General features: G+C 37.5%; 2 protein-coding genes across 10 annotated transcripts in view; one reads left to right on the top strand and one right to left on the bottom strand.

Annotated features, from left to right (window-relative positions):
* LOC145331579 (long-chain-fatty-acid--CoA ligase ACSBG2-like) overlaps window positions 1–15,469 on the top strand; it is a 292,684-nt gene that overhangs the window by 159,631 nt on the left and 117,584 nt on the right. The window lies entirely within an intron of this gene.
* LOC145331576 (uncharacterized) overlaps window positions 1–15,469 on the bottom strand; it is a 51,165-nt gene that overhangs the window by 12,234 nt on the left and 23,462 nt on the right. For 6 of the 9 annotated variants that reach the window (XM_080176317.1, XM_080176318.1, XM_080176314.1 and 3 more), the window contains exons 2-13: window positions 13,066–13,154; window positions 12,387–12,442; window positions 11,798–11,877; window positions 11,051–11,101; window positions 9,716–10,551; window positions 9,146–9,296; window positions 3,686–3,770; window positions 3,154–3,243; window positions 2,050–2,105; window positions 1,644–1,707; window positions 599–659; window positions 50–129 (exon numbers count right to left, since the gene is read on the bottom strand). In XM_080176317.1, the coding sequence (XP_080032443.1) occupies window positions 50–129; window positions 599–659; window positions 1,644–1,707; window positions 2,050–2,105; window positions 3,154–3,243; window positions 3,686–3,770; window positions 9,146–9,296; window positions 9,716–10,551; window positions 11,051–11,101; window positions 11,798–11,877; window positions 12,387–12,442; window positions 13,066–13,154 (1,699 nt within the window). The remainder of the gene's footprint in view (window positions 1–49; window positions 130–598; window positions 660–1,643; window positions 1,708–2,049; window positions 2,106–3,153; window positions 3,244–3,685; window positions 3,771–9,145; window positions 9,297–9,715; window positions 10,552–11,050; window positions 11,102–11,797; window positions 11,878–12,386; window positions 12,443–13,065; window positions 13,155–15,469) is intronic. The other 3 variants (XM_080176319.1, XM_080176321.1, XM_080176322.1) reach the window with 3 other exon arrangements.

Below are 15,469 nucleotides of genomic sequence, written 5' to 3'. Positions count from 1 at the left end.
GCACTTTTAGAGGTCTAACGTCCGTTTGTCCGACTGCCCCTGCGTATACCTGTGCCCGACATATCCTTGTTGATGATAATGGTAGCATCACATTCACATACAAATGGCGGCTCATCAATATATGAACATCTAAAAAAATCATGTTAAAGCTTGTACCTAATCAAAAAGAATAAAGGAAAAAAAATTATTTTAAAAAAACAAGACGGGGCTTTGGTTACAGGTTGCCTGGCGGTGGCAATCGAAAATTTTGGTAGCATCCTCAGTTTAACGATACCTACAGCACTAGTGCTGGGCTGTAAGATTAAGCTGCAGATTAACCAGTGCAGTGGCGGAATATTAACTAACTGTTGGCATTAGCTACAGGTTGCGTAAAAAATCGGCGGTTGTGATAACAAATTTTGGTAACATCCGCAGGTTAACGTATTGAGCATTAGTGTTTAAATGGTAACGTCTAGGATTGTTGTCGGGGAGGTGTCTGGACCCCTCCGCGTCATACTAAAGATGTTAAAAATGCCAACTACTGCTGTTAGATCAGGTCCATAACAAAATATGCCTTTGACATCCAGACAAAGGTTGTGCAATCAAATATGTAACTCACCCACACAGCTGGAAAGTTTTGTCAGCAACAAAAGAGCGCACATCAAAAGTGTAATCACTCTAATATATTCATTATTTTTAAAAAGTTTAGTAAAATGTTAAAATACAGCAAAACCAAAAGAAAAAAAGAAGATCCAATGTGAAACAGTAACGGCGGTGAAATCGCCGATTTTATCGTCAAATGTCAAATTTAATTTTGAATCAATTGAGAAACTCTTATTTTTTACAAAAATTTCACTGTCTCAATCCTTACCACCCCCCCCCCCCCCCCCTCCTTTACATGGCATATATTAAAACTTTTAAATTCATACAGAAATAGAGTCCTTAATTTTAGATACAGATCCTAGATATTTATTAATTGCCTTGCTATTAAGCAAAAGAAAGATCTTAGCGGAGTAAGGGGGGCCGGGGGGGGAGGTTTTGACACATTTGCGTAAACCTGGTACCTAGGCTTTATCTTTGGTCTGAGAGGATATTTTTTATTGATAAAATCATTCTTATATGATGAATTTCACGAAGTTTTAAGATTTTTTGGGTAGACCTCCAGGTTCCGGAGCTGCAGGCCTCCAGGTGGTCTCTGTACAGGTAAAAATGAAAAAAAAATTTTTTTTTTAAAGTTACAAATCAACTTATAAAACAAAATATGCATCTTTTTTCTTCAAATATGTAAATAATATTAATAAAGATGCATATTTTGTTTTTTAAAGTTACAAATCAACTTTTAAAACAAAATATGCATATTTTTTCTTCAAATATGTAAATAATATTAAAAAAGATGCATATTTTGTTTTATAAGTTGACCTGTAACTTAAAAATTTTTTTTTTTTTCATTTTTACCTGTACAGAGACCACCTGGAGGCCTGCGGCTCCGGAACTTGGAGGTCTATCCAAAAAATCTTAAAACTTCGTAAAATTCATCATATAAGAATGATTTTATCTCTAATAACCTATCCTCTCAGTCCAAAGATAAAGCCTAGGTACCAGGTTTACGCAAATGTGTCAAAACTCCCCCCCCCCCTTTAAATAAAAATAATGAAAGATTTCCTTGCTGTAAAGACGTTCTCTTTTCCACTCGGTAACCTTATCTATAGACAAATCCAAAGTCCAGTCCTAAAACAATTCATAGATATGAATTTTTGATCCTTAAAATAATGATATTAACATAATTCTTGTGTAAAATATAGAATGTCTACATAGAGAGTGAGAGGGAGAAGATAATGGGCTGTTTTTTTTGCACTAGTCCCCAAGTTTTATAATAACGTTTTCTTATTTGTTGGATTAACAACTTTGGAACCTTTAATGAATTTTAATTGGTTGGATCATTTAGTGGAATGCCAAAATATTTCATCCACTATTTGTAATCTATTAGAGGTAATTTTGTATATAATCATTGGGATGTACATTAATTTATCGGCCACTGTCTTATCCCTTTAGATCCCTGCAAATATTTACCAAATCTTGTGGATTGGGAATGATTTGACCATCTTGTCCTTCACTCGTTTCATGTCCTAAATATTTGTTAGAATCATCCTATCGAATTAAAGCTTAGCATGAAAACGTCTGTAACATTAAGGTAGGTACAACTTTAAGCGGGTCAATGTATGTTGGGGGAAGAAAAGGGGGGGGTTTTTAATGCAACCATCTCGTAATCAATGTATAAATGGCACTTAGAATTCGAATTTGGATCTGAAATTTTGCATGAGTAATCCTTGGTAGGTCTATTTTCCCTAAATCGAACAAAAAGTTGGAAAAGTAGCGGCTAACGGCTGGCGGCTCATCCGTTTAGACATTTGTTGGGTATTTTCAAGCGAAATCCATCACGAAACCTCTCTCCACATAATGCTCTTTTCCGATCCAAAACGTTTTCAAACGGTTCTAGCCGGAAATTGCTGGTACTAGAAATCTAAAAAATATTTTTTTTGTATCATTTCACATGATTTAAAGCAAAAATATGTTTCAAAAAGTTGATTTCTACGTAATTCATGAAGATTTGCCCTAAAAATAGCCAAAAAACGGCTAAACGGCTGAGCCGTTAGCCGTTACTTTTTCAACTTTTTTTTTCAATTTAGGGAAAATAGACCTACCAAGGATTACTCATGCACAATTTCAGATCAAAATTCGAATTTTAAGTGCCATTTATACATTGATTACGAGATGGTTGCATTAAACCCCCCCCCCCCTAATTTTTGCATATTGTCGTCATATTGTACTAATTCTTCTCCTTTACATTATGCATTGAAATAAGTGTTATGGAACCGGAGCCGCCATAGTTTACCGGAATCGGAGCTGTTATTTACAGAGCGGCTCCGGCTACAGGGATAGCTAAAAAATATCTAGGGAAAAAATTTGTTGAGTTTTATTAATTATAACTTTAAAAACTTAAATAAAAATAAGTTTTTTTGACTTTTAAAGTATGACCGAGCTACAGACGGACCAAGCAAATTATCTATCTCAAACAGCAGCAGAGAAAGTCACATTTCACCAAATAGCGTTACGGACTGACGGACCGACAAAGTGAAATATTGAGTATCTAATCCATTGCAGCATCATGTTCACCTTCTTGAATAGAATCAATAGCACCAGTGGCATTTGTGGGAGATTCTTCAATAACAAATGTTCTTCTTCGAGTTTGCTTTTCTTTTGTCTATTTAATTTGAACATTTCATCAACAACCCTTATAATAAAGGAACAGAATGATTGTCTGTGTGTTTGTACCGAAGGATCTCGCTAACCGCTGAACCGATAAGGTTCCCCTTTACACCCTGCTTCTCATAGGTCCTGTGATAGTTTATAACTTACTATTTTGGAGGAGGGTACCACCACCCTCCCAAGAGTACACGCCTCTAGAAAAAAATCCCCCCCCTTAAAGAAAATGTTTTTTCTTTTTAAATCTAAAATAGAAATTTGGTTATTAAATTCAACTCTCCCTCCTCAAGTGCCTCTAGAGGCCGCAGAGAGAGGGGACAATGATCTGTTTATTACAGGAGTTTTGTGCATCATCATTTGGGAAGTAAATCAATTTTTCGGCCATTGTCTTATCCCTTTAGATCCCAGAAACTAAGGAGTGTGTTGGTAAATGTTCAATCCTGTTTCTTCTTTTTCTCAACATCTGGAGTTTTAGCATCATTATTGTTCTCAACACCCACTACAAAAGTTCCTTCCAGCTCATTAGGCTAAAAGAAATAAGGGGGGGTTTTTTAATGCAACCATCTCGTAATCAGTGATTAAATGGCACTTAGAATTCGAATTTTGATCTGAAATTTTGCATGAGTAATCCTTGGTAGGTCTATTTTCCCTAAATCGAACAAAAAGTTGGAAAAGTAACGGCTGGCGGCTGGCAGCTCAGCCGTCTAGCCGTTTTTTGCCTATTTTCAGGGCAAATTCATCATTTATTACGTAGGAATCAACTTTTAAAATCACATTTTTGGTTTAATTCAAGGTAAATGAAAGCAATAACCATTTTTTAAATTTCTAGTACCAGCTGCTAAACGGCTAGAACCGGCTGAAAACGGCTGGGAGCTGCCAAGAGTATGAAGGGTAGATAAGGCTTGTGACGTATCTAGGGGTAGGTTTTTGTGACTGCTGAGCTCAAAAATACTACCAAAAATAGTGGCCGCTCATCCATATGGCAGCTGGGTAACAGCTGCAGCTCAGCTTGGAGCGGCCAAGAGTAGAATGAGTAGATAGGGCTTGTGACGTGTCCAGGGGTAGGTTTTTATGGGTGCTGAGCTCAAAAATACTACCCAAAATAGTGGCGGCCAATCCATATGGCAGCTGGGTAACAACTGCAGCTCAGCTGGCAGCGGCCAAGAGTAGAATGAGTAGATAGGGCTTGTGACGTGTCTAGGGGTAGGTTTTTATGGGTGCTGGGCTCAAAAATGCTACCAAAAATAGTGGAGGCCCATCCATATGGCGGCTGGGTAAAAGCTGCAGCTCAGCTAGGAGCGGCCAAGAGTAGAATGAGAAGATAGGGCTTGTGACGTGTCTAGGGGTAGGTTTTTATGGGTGCTGATCTCAAAAATACTACCAAAAATAGTGGCGGCTGATCCATATGGCAGCTGGGTAACAGCTGCAGCTCAGCTGGCAGCGGCCAAGAGTAGAATGAGTAGATAGGGCTTGTGACGTGTCCAAGGGTAGGTTTATATGGGTACTGGGCTCGAAAAATGCTACCAAAAATAGTGGCGGCCCATCCATATGGCGGCTGGGTAACAGCTGCAGCTCAGCTAGAAGCGGCCAAGAGTAGAATGAGTACATAGGGCTTGTGACGTGTCTAGGGGTAGGTTTTTATGGGTGCTGATCTCAAAAATACTACCAAAAATAGTGGCGGCTGATCCATATGACAGCTGGGTAACAGCTGCAGCTCAGCTGGCAGCGGCCAAGAGTAGAATGAGTACATAGGGCTTGTGACGTGTCTAGGGGTAGGTTTTCATGGGTGCTGAGCTCAAAAATGCTACCAAAATAATGGCGGCCCATCCCTATTGCAGCTGGGTAACAGCTGCAGCTCAGCTGGGAGCAGCCAAGAGTAAAAGGAGTACATAGGGCTTGTGACGTGTCAAGGGGTAGGTTTTTATGGGTGCTAAGCTCAAAAAAACTACCAAAAATAGTGGTGGCCCATCCATATGGTTGCTGGGTAACAGCTGCAGCTGAGCAGTAAGCCGTTGTTTAAGACTCAGCTCTAAGCACTTTCTGGGACTATTGAAGGATAACCAAATATTGAATATTTCAGTATTGATTTAGTTGTTAAATAGCTGAAATTGGCTGAGAACAGTTACCAACAGATAAAAGTAAAAGTTAAAGACATAGCTTGTAATGTGTTGGAAAAGTTTTTATAGGTACCAAGCTTAATAATAATCCCTTAAAATAGAAAGGCCCATCCATATGGCATTAGGGTAACGGCTGCTGCTCAGCTGTAGCTGTTACCCAGCGGCCATATTGATGGGCCCCCACTATTATCAGTAGTATTATTGAGCTCAACACCCCCCTAAAAAGTTAAAAACCTACCCCTAGAAATTTCATATGCCATGCTATATCTATAACATATACTTTTGGCTGTTGATAACTGTTTTCAGACGTTTTTGGTAGTTTTCAGTAAAATCTAGAAATTAAAAAAGTGTTACTAGTAATATGTCCACGAAAGAAAGTTATAATGTTAATTAGGAGAATTTTAATTCTACTGAAATAATAAATTTTTTGATATCCTCCTTGACCCATTACAAGCTATGTCTTAAACTTTGACTTTTATCTGTTGGTAACTGTTCTCAGCCAATTTCAGCTGTTTAACAACTTAATTAATACTGGAATATTCAATATTTGGTTATCCTTCAAAAGTCCGAAAAAAACGGCTTACTGCACAGCTGCAGCTGTTACCCAGCAACCATATGGATGGGCCACCACTATTTTTGGTATTTTTTTTGAGCTTAGCAATCATAAAAACCTACTCCTTGACACGTCACAAGCCATATGTACTAATTCTACTCTTGGCTGCTCCCAGCTGAGCTGCAGCTGTTACTCCGCTGCAATATGGATGGGCTGCCACTATTATTGGTAGTAATTTTGAGCTCAGCATTCATAAAAACCTACCCCTAGACACGTCACAAGCCCTATCTACTCATTCTACTCTTGGCCGCTGCCAGCTGAGCTGCAGCTGTTACCCAGCCTCCATATGGATGGGCCGCCACTATTTTTGGTGGTATTTTTGAGATCAGCACCCATAAAAACCTACCCCTAGACACGTCACAAGCCCTATCTACTCATTCTACTCTTGGCCGCTGCCAGCTGAGCTGCAGCTGTTACCCAGCTGCCATATGGATGGGCCGCCACTATTTTTGGTGGTATTTTTGAGATCAGCACCCATAAAAACCTACCCCTAGACACGTCACAAGCCTTATGTACTCATTCTACTCTTCGCCGCTCCTAGCTGAGCTGCAGCTGTTACCCAGCCGCCATATGGATGGGCCGCCACTATTTTTAGTAGTATTTTTGAGGTCAGCACCCATAAAAACCTACCCCTAGACACGTCACAAGCCCTATGTACTCATTCTACTCTTGGCCGCTCCCAGCTGAGCTGCAGCTGTTACCCAGCTGCCATATGGATGGGCCACTATAATTTTTGGTAGTATTTTTGAGCTCAGCACCCGTAAAAACCTACCCCTAGACACGTCTCAAGCCCTATGTACTCATTCTACTCTTGGCCGCTGCCAGCTGAGCTGCAGCTGTTACCCAGCTGCCATATGGATGGGCCGCCACTATTTTAGGTAGCATTTTTGAGCTCAGCACCCATAAAAACCTGCCCCTAGACACGTCACAAGCCCTATCTACTCATTCTACTCTTGGCCGCTGCCAGCTGAGCTGCAGCTGTTACCCAGCCGCCATATGGACGGGCCGCCACTATTTTTAGTAGTATTTTTGAGCTCAGCACCCATAAAAACCTACCCCTAGACACGTCACAAGCCATATGTACTAATTCTACTCTTGGCTGCTCCCAGCTGAGCTGCAGCTGTTACTCCGCTGCAATATGGATGGGCTGCCACTATTATTGGTAGTAATTTTGAGCTCAGCATTCATATAAACCTACCCCTAGACACGTCACAAGCCCTATCTACTCATTCTACTCTTGGCCGCTGCCAGCTGAGCTGCAGCTGTTACCCAGCCTCCATATGGATGGGCCGCCACTATTTTTGGTGGTATTTTTGAGATCAGCACCCATAAAAACCTACCCCTAGACACGTCACAAGCCCTATCTACTCATTCTACTCTTGTCCGCTGCCAGCTGAGCTGCAGCTGTTACCCAGCTGCCATATGGATGGTGGTATTTTTGAGATCAGCACCCATAAAAACCTACCCCTAGACACGTCATAAGCCCTATGTACTCATTCTACTCTTGGCCGCTGCCAGCTGAGCTGCAGCTGTTACCCAGCCGCCATATGGATGGGCCGCCACTATTTTTAGTAGTATTTATGAGGTCAGCACCTATAAAAACCTACCCCTAGACACGTCACAAGCCCTATGTACTCATTCTACTCTTGGCCGCTTCCAGCTGAGCTGCAGCTGTTACCCAGCTGCCATATGGATGGGCCACTATAATTTATGGTAGTATTTTTGAGCTCAGCACCCGTAAAAACCTACCCCTAGACACGTCTCAAGCCCTAGGTACTCATTCTACTCATTCTACTCTTGGCCGCTACCAGCTGAGCTGCAGCTGTTACCCAGCTGCCATATGGATGGGCCGCCACTATTTCAGGTAGCATTTTTGAGCTCAGCACCCATAAAAACCTGCCCCTAGACACGTCACAAGCCCTATCTACTCATTCTACTCTTGGCCGCTGCAAGCTGAGCTGCAGCTTTTACCCAGCCGCCATATGGACGGGCCGCCACTATTTTTAGTAGTATTTTTGAGCTCAGCACCCATTAAAACCTATCCCTAGACACGTCACAAGCCCTATGTACTCATTCTACTCTTGGCCGCTCCCAGCTGAGCTGCAGCTGTTACCCAGCTGCCATATGGATGGGCCACTATAATTTTTGGTAGTATTTTTGAGCTCAGCACCCATAAAAACCTACCACTAGATACGTCACAAGCCATATCTACCCTTCATACTCTTGGCAGCTCCTAGCCGTTTTCAGCCGGTTCTAGCCGTTTAGCAGCTGGTACTAGAAATTTAAAAAATGGTTTTTGCTATCATTTACCTTGAATTAAACCAAAAGTGTGTTTTTAAAAGTTGATTCCTGCGTAATAAATGATGAATTTGCCCTGAAAATAGGCAAAAAACGGCTAAACGGCTGAGCTGCCAGCCGCCAGCCGTTACTTTTCCAACTTTTTGTTCGATTTAGGGAAAATAGACCTACCAAGGATTACTCATGCAAAATTTCAGACCGAAATTCGAATTCTAAGTGCCATTTAATCACTGATTACGAGATGGTTGCATTAAAAACCCCCCCTTATGGTCATATAAGGTTTTATTTTTTTTCTCACGCTTTTTCCGGAAAATTGTGTGTAACACTTTAGTTAAATAAGTTCATTACGTCAAACTGTTCTTAATTATGTGTATGTACACAACATATAATTACGAAAAGTTTGACTTAAGAGCATTTGGGCAAGCTCTCTTAAAGCCCAAGCTGTAGCCGATTCTTATGCGGAAAATCAGATCCCAAGTGCCATTTTTTCAGTAATAAGGAGATAGTAGCATCAAATTCCCCCTTAAAAAAGCATAGTCCTTGAATAGAAAATATCCATAAAAATTGGGACAATCAAAAGATATCAAATATTTTTTTTAAATGACAGCAAAATATTTAATGCTTGAATCTAATATTTAAAGCAAAATAGTTTTCCAACAGGTAGGGTAGTGAAGAAAATAGCCTAAAACCACTATCCAAAGTCCTCTTTGTAGGTTTCTCAGAAGAAAAAAATCAACCGGTTTATCTGTTATCGAAATCTTAAGCTACAGACAACAAACTTACTACTTTATATCATAGAATAGAAATCTTTTGAACAAAATAATATTGAGTTTTTTTTAATGTTTTTTTTATGGATTTTATATTAACATCTAACCTTAGAAGACTCGTCCTGAACAGTATTTGTGATGTCACCAAGAACTCTCTTCTTGGAGTTATCTTTATCATTGTCCTTGTCATCAATTTCAGCTTCTTCAACTGTATTTTCAACAGATGCTTCTTCAGAAGTTTCAATATGTTCTGAATCTAAGAATTCTCTATTTCTTTGTTTTATGTTAGATATAAGATAAAGTTTTTATTTAAATCTTTGTAAGTAAAAATTGTACCTTTTTAGGGAGGAAAAGGGTGGGCGATTTTTTTGGGATAAAATTAAATAAACATACAAATAGCTTTAATAATTAAAAACAAGGTTACAAACAAAAAATTATCATCTTTTTTTCTATGGTAATGGCTTAGTCCCTATTTTAGACCCAATTTTCATTCCAAAATTACAAATTTGCCCAAAAATAGATTAAACTTGAAATAAAAGAGAGATCTTATCCAAACAGCAGTTAGCATAATATTCAAGGACAGACAAACAAACGAAGAAATGTAGATATTAACAAATTTAAAAAAAAATTCTATATAGTATATAATAAGAGATATGATTAAAATATAGAGATTTCCTTTGCTTTCTTCATTATGATTTTCATTGTTTTCAACTGCAGATGCATCGTTTTCCATGTCTTCTTCTTCTTCTTCAGAGATTTCTTTGGCATTGTCCTCTTTTTCAGGATCAGATTTAGGGGTTGCAGTGTTTTTCAGTTTACCCTTTCCAGTTTTACCTTTCATATTGTCAGATTCATCTAAATTATCACCATTGCTATCTAGTGTAGTAGTTTCCTTTTCATTATCTTCTTCATTGTCCTCTTTACCTGGAGACTTCACCGTCTTCTGTCTGCCCCCTCTTTTTGGTTTAGTTTTAGCAGCTGTTTCTTCTGCAGATGTATCATTGTTTGTAGCATTTACTGTATCATTATCATTATTCTCCTCAACTTGATCTTTCTCTGGGGTAGGAATCTTTTTCTGTCTTCCTCTTTTGGGTTTAGCTTTAGCATTCTCGGTTTCAGATTTATTATCATCATTAGAGGTTATGCTAGAATCTTTTTCCTCATTTTCTTCTTTTTCTGGTGATTTATCCTTTTTCTGTCTTCCCCTTTTGGGTTTAGCTTTAGCATTCTCACTTTCAGATTTTTCATCATCATTAGCAGTTATGCTAGAATCTTTTTCCTCTTCAACTTCATTTTCTTCTTTTTCTGGTGACTTATCCTTTTTTTGTTTTCCTTTTTTAGATTTAGCCTTGGATTTTCCAGTTTCATCCAATGAGTTGTCCTTGCTTGGAGCATCTACAGATTGTTCGCCATCTTCATTTTCTTGTTCATTATTTTCTTGATTTTCATCATTATCATTGTCAGGAGTGGTGGCAGCCTTCTTTTGTCTTCCTCTTGTCGCCTTTCCCTTTGCCTTTGTACATAAAAATATTAAAAATTCTGTTATAAAAAAGGTATGCTGTGTCTGTCTGTTTGCTGGACCGATAAGGTTCTTCTTTGAAGTGAAGCTTTTTATATGTTCTTGTAAGGTTTAGAACAGTTTTAGGGGAGTGTACCTTCGCCCTCTTGAGAAATTGCTCTTAAAAAAACCCACATTTTTTACATGCTTATTTTAAACGTAAAATTGACTCTTCTCTTAATTGTCCCTAAAGGCCCCTGGTATAATACAGTATTGATTTGATTTCAGGCCAATTCGAATGGATATTAGAGATTTTTTTAATTCTATAATCCTGTTGAATTAGTTTAAAGGGATCCACAAATGTGTTCATTAAAGTAGGAATGGAGGGCTTTACTTCACCTTTGGTCAAAATAAGGAAGGAGGAACGGTTGTGACACCTTTAGAAACCAAAATATAAAAAAAGATTGTGCAAAGTCAGACCATACTACTACATGCAGATATATATTTCTATTGCCTTGGCAGTGGTCTTTTTATTCTCACTCGTTTCTTCGACTTTATCTTCCTCCTTGTCACAAAAAGACAAACTGTTAAAAAAATCAAGGATAGGTCATAAAATCAGCGCAGCACAGCCCAAGGAATTGCAGACAACCAACCTTTTAATCAGACAATCTTTTTCTGGGAGCCCTACAACTTTTAACGTTTTTCTTCAAATCAGAGAGGGGCTGTTTATTACACTAAACCTAAAAGTTATATAATAACGTTTTCTAGGGGGTGGGGGGGGGGGGGTTTAATGCAACCATCTCGTAATCAATGATTAAATGACACTTAGAATTCGAATTTCGATCTGAAATTTTTCATGAGTAATCCTTGGTAGGTCTATTTTCCCTAAATCGAACAAAAAGTTGGAAAAGTAACGGCTGGCGGCTCAGCCGTTTAGCCGTTTTTTGCCTTTTTTTTAAGGGCAAATTCATCAATAATTACGTAAGAATCAACTTTTTAAAACATATTTTTTCATTTTAAATGATAGCAATAATCATTTTTTAAATTTCTAGTTCCAACAGCTTTGTTAGCTTTGGGGACTTTTAATGGACTTTTATTAAATAGTTGGTTAATTAAGTTGAGTGTCCAAACATTTTGAACACAAACTATAATCTACAGAAGGGATAGTTATGTGTATTAGCATTGGTAATGTACATAAATTTATTGGCCATTGTCTTATCCCTTTAGATCCCTGACTTCAAATACAAAGTTGTCTCTGTACCTGTTTATCTTCTTCAGGAATTTCCTCCTCTTCAACTACCTTCTTCTTGCCTCTTCCTCCCCCCCTAGCTGTGCTGCGACCTTGGGATCAGGGATGTAGAGATGGGAAAATGGATCTAAAATTTATCTTCTTGACTTTCTTCAACTATGGGTACTGGAACTATTGAAACTTTTTTTATTTTAGCTTATTTTAAAAACTTAGGGGACTAGCGCACATAATATTGATGAAAATTTATCTTCTTGGCTTTCTTGGACTTTGGGTACTGAAACTACTGCAACTTTTCTTATTTTGGCTTATTTTAGCGACTTTGGGGACTATCGCACATTATGATAGCAGACCAATCTCAATGAAAATAATCAATACAAACAAAAGCAGAAAACTATATTAATATTGAACAGAATTAGGTACTTAGTTTCGTTTTAAATTTTTTTCTCTGTCAAAAACACCTCATATAAAAGATGGAAACCTCTGAAATTTCTGTAATAAATAATCAATAGATCCTCCTTCATACTAGAACTCTATCTTATAAATCTGATATTCATGACCTTTCGACAAGAAGTCAAATAATTGCCCATTGTCCCATCCCGACCTTTGGATGGAGTTGCACTCGTTTCATCAAGAGTTTCAGTCTCATTAGCCACAGATCTTAACAAAAACAAGGATAACAACATCCATAAGAGCCTCTAGGGGCACTCTAGGTGATGTGGGCTTGAATTAGACCACCACCCCCCCCCCACTGCCATTAAAAAAATAATAATTTTATGGGTATTTTTTTGATAAGGGGGAGGGTCAGGGTTGGTGGTATCCTCCCGCAAAGTAACTATAAAGCTACACAGTAGAGGAGAACCCTAGCAAGATCCTTAAAATACACCATACTACTGTCTATTACAGGACTAGCGGCTAGTCCCCTATAGTTCTCTAATGACATTAAGGGGTTTGGAAGTTAACCCTTCCCACACTTTTAATTTTAGTTTAAAAAAAAAGATCCCCCAAAATAGTTATAAACCTTTCTCGTATTCATTCGAAATCGGTGAAATAGTACCGGTTCTCATCAATACAAAAAAAACTATGTCTGGCATCGTATTATTTCCAGTTTTTTATGAATGTAAAAATGTAAAATTATACAATTAAAACCAGTGTTTTTAGCCCCAAGGTGACCTAGACCTATAAGAATCTTCACTGTAAAGAAGAACCGTATCGGTTCAGCTGCTCAACATACAAAAGTGTATACCTCAATTAATAGGATTACACAATATCACAAAACTTACTTTGACTCATCAATTTTGCTATCATCCCCCGCATCAGAAGTAGTATTACCAACAGGCTCATTCTGACACTTTCCTGCTCCAACAGGGCCCTAGAATCAGGATTAAGGTATTAAGGTAATATTTAGGGATCAAAGAAAAAGGTCGTCATTACTAACAGCATAGCCCCCCAAAATCACAAACCCTATTATATTTTTCTCTCTCGAATTAATTCATTTGTTAGTCACAGCTTATCTAAAATACAAAATCAGAAATCTTTTTTAAAGCGAAGCTTTTCTATAATTAGGGTATGTCCGTCCGATTCTCCGTTACAATTAACTATTTTCGTTGATTTAGGCATGTTAGAATTGTCCTATTGATTTCAAACTTTGTATGATGATTTCTATAGTAGTTGGGTAGGATTTAGAAATCGTTGCCAGAATGTCAATTTAAAACATGTTTTTTTTTCAACTTTTTAATAACAATTTTTTATGTTACATAATCATCAGATTGATCTAATTTTTGGCATACTGATTCCTATTACACTAAGGTACAATATTACAAGCAAAGTACCTCTATAAACAAGTCAGTATGTCCTTAAACAGTATCCTGTATTGAAGCATTTTTACAACAAATTTTCTTACAATTTTTCAGACTTATATACAGTTTATACTAGCTTATTTAGTTCTGACACTCTAAAAATGTTAATATTCGTTTGTCCTACAGTCTAAGAGCTTCGCTTTAACGGATGTTGCCATCCTTGTTTTGATTCGTCTTGCTTATCTCTACTACTTGTAAAACAAAGCACAATAGCATTAAAAAATGTTTATTGTTATCTAGTCAGCAAACATAGTCAAGTCAATTAAAGCGCAGTTGTTTAATGTTATAGTGTATTATATAAGTTATCAATTGTTAATTGAACATGGGCGACGGTTTTCCTCAAAGTTACTATTCGAGCACATAACCCCTCCTTATTTTAAAATAAATAGAAAACAAGGGGAAGGTTTTTTCCTTTTGTTTGTTTATTACTTTAGGTCAGGTTAGGTTGTATTAAGTTATGGGAAGTCCCACAATGTTTGGGTACCTCAGTTATAACCCCCCAACCCCCCACATGTTAGAGATAGGGAAAAAACAACCCTTTCTTTATGATCAATTTATTTCAAACTAAGGGGGAAGGGGATTTCAGTGCTCGACGGGGACTTTGAGGGAAAGCACCAAATGGACAATTATGGCCATGAGAAGCGCAAAAACAGCAAGTAAAAAGAACTTAAAGATTGTAATAGAACTGTCCAAAGGGATAAGATAATGGCCGATAAATTGATGTACATTACCAATAACGATTCACAAAATAACCCCTTCTTTAAATTACTATTAGGGGTTAAAACGTTTGGACATTCAACTTGATTCTACAACCAATCGAATTAAACAACCCAAAGTTTGTTAAGCCAACGAATAAAAAAGCATTATTATAAGACTTTGGGGACTTGCGTAATAAATAGCTAACTTTCTCCTCTCTCCTCGGTGTAAAGAAGACAAAAATTATGAAGAAAAAACTAAGTACCAACTTTGAAATACAGACTTTATCTGATATAACATTCCTTAAAGTAAGTACCTAAGGTAGTATGTAGGGATGCAATGAATAACTTAATAACATTGCTATAATTATTGAGTATCTGCGCTTCCAAAAGTTATTTTATTCAATGAAATTTCTGTAGATAATATTAAAACAATGTCAGGTTCTGTGCAAAATGGCAAAGGATTTTTCAGGTAACTCAAGAAATGTTGGTGTTGTCCAGTGTTTTCCCTTAAATGCCTGTTTGATTACTGAAACCTACACATAAATTTTTAAAATAAATTAAAAATAAAGGGGTGAGGGTAGTTTTTTTATATGCCTAACATCTGCGGGGCTATCCAACACTAAATATAACCTAAATAAACTTACACTAAAATTTGTACAATGGAGTTTTAATTACTCCACAGGGACTTTGAGTGAAACACAAAACCAATTCCCACTCAGTTCCATTATTTTTCAATTTTAAAGTCCTTTCTGATTCTATCCCCGTTATGCTGCTATAGCCCTACGGAACTTCAATTTTACAAGTTTTAAACCTTCAAAAAATGATGGATTAATCCGAAATGGATTTGGATTGCCATACAGGGAAGGAGGAATTATTGAGCTGTTTATTACACTAGTCCCAAAATTTTTATAATAATGTTTTGTAATATGTTGGCTCAATAACTTTGGGGACTTTTATTGAATTTTGATTGATTGGTTCATTAGACATAGTGTCCAAACGTTTCAACCACTAATTGTAATTTACAAAAGGGGTAATTTTTTGTATCTTCATTGGGGATGTACATCAATTTATCATCCATTGTCTTATCCATTGACATCTATGATTGCCATGTCTGATCTTAATTTTTTCAT

Source organism: Acartia tonsa, chromosome 11, assembly GCF_053477335.1.
Source record: "Acartia tonsa isolate MP-2025a chromosome 11, ASM5347733v1, whole genome shotgun sequence".
Classification (NCBI taxonomy): Eukaryota; Metazoa; Arthropoda; class Copepoda; order Calanoida; family Acartiidae; genus Acartia; species Acartia tonsa.
The sequence above is the reverse complement of the archived record's forward strand: the minus strand, read 5'-3'. Positions and strand labels throughout refer to the sequence as shown.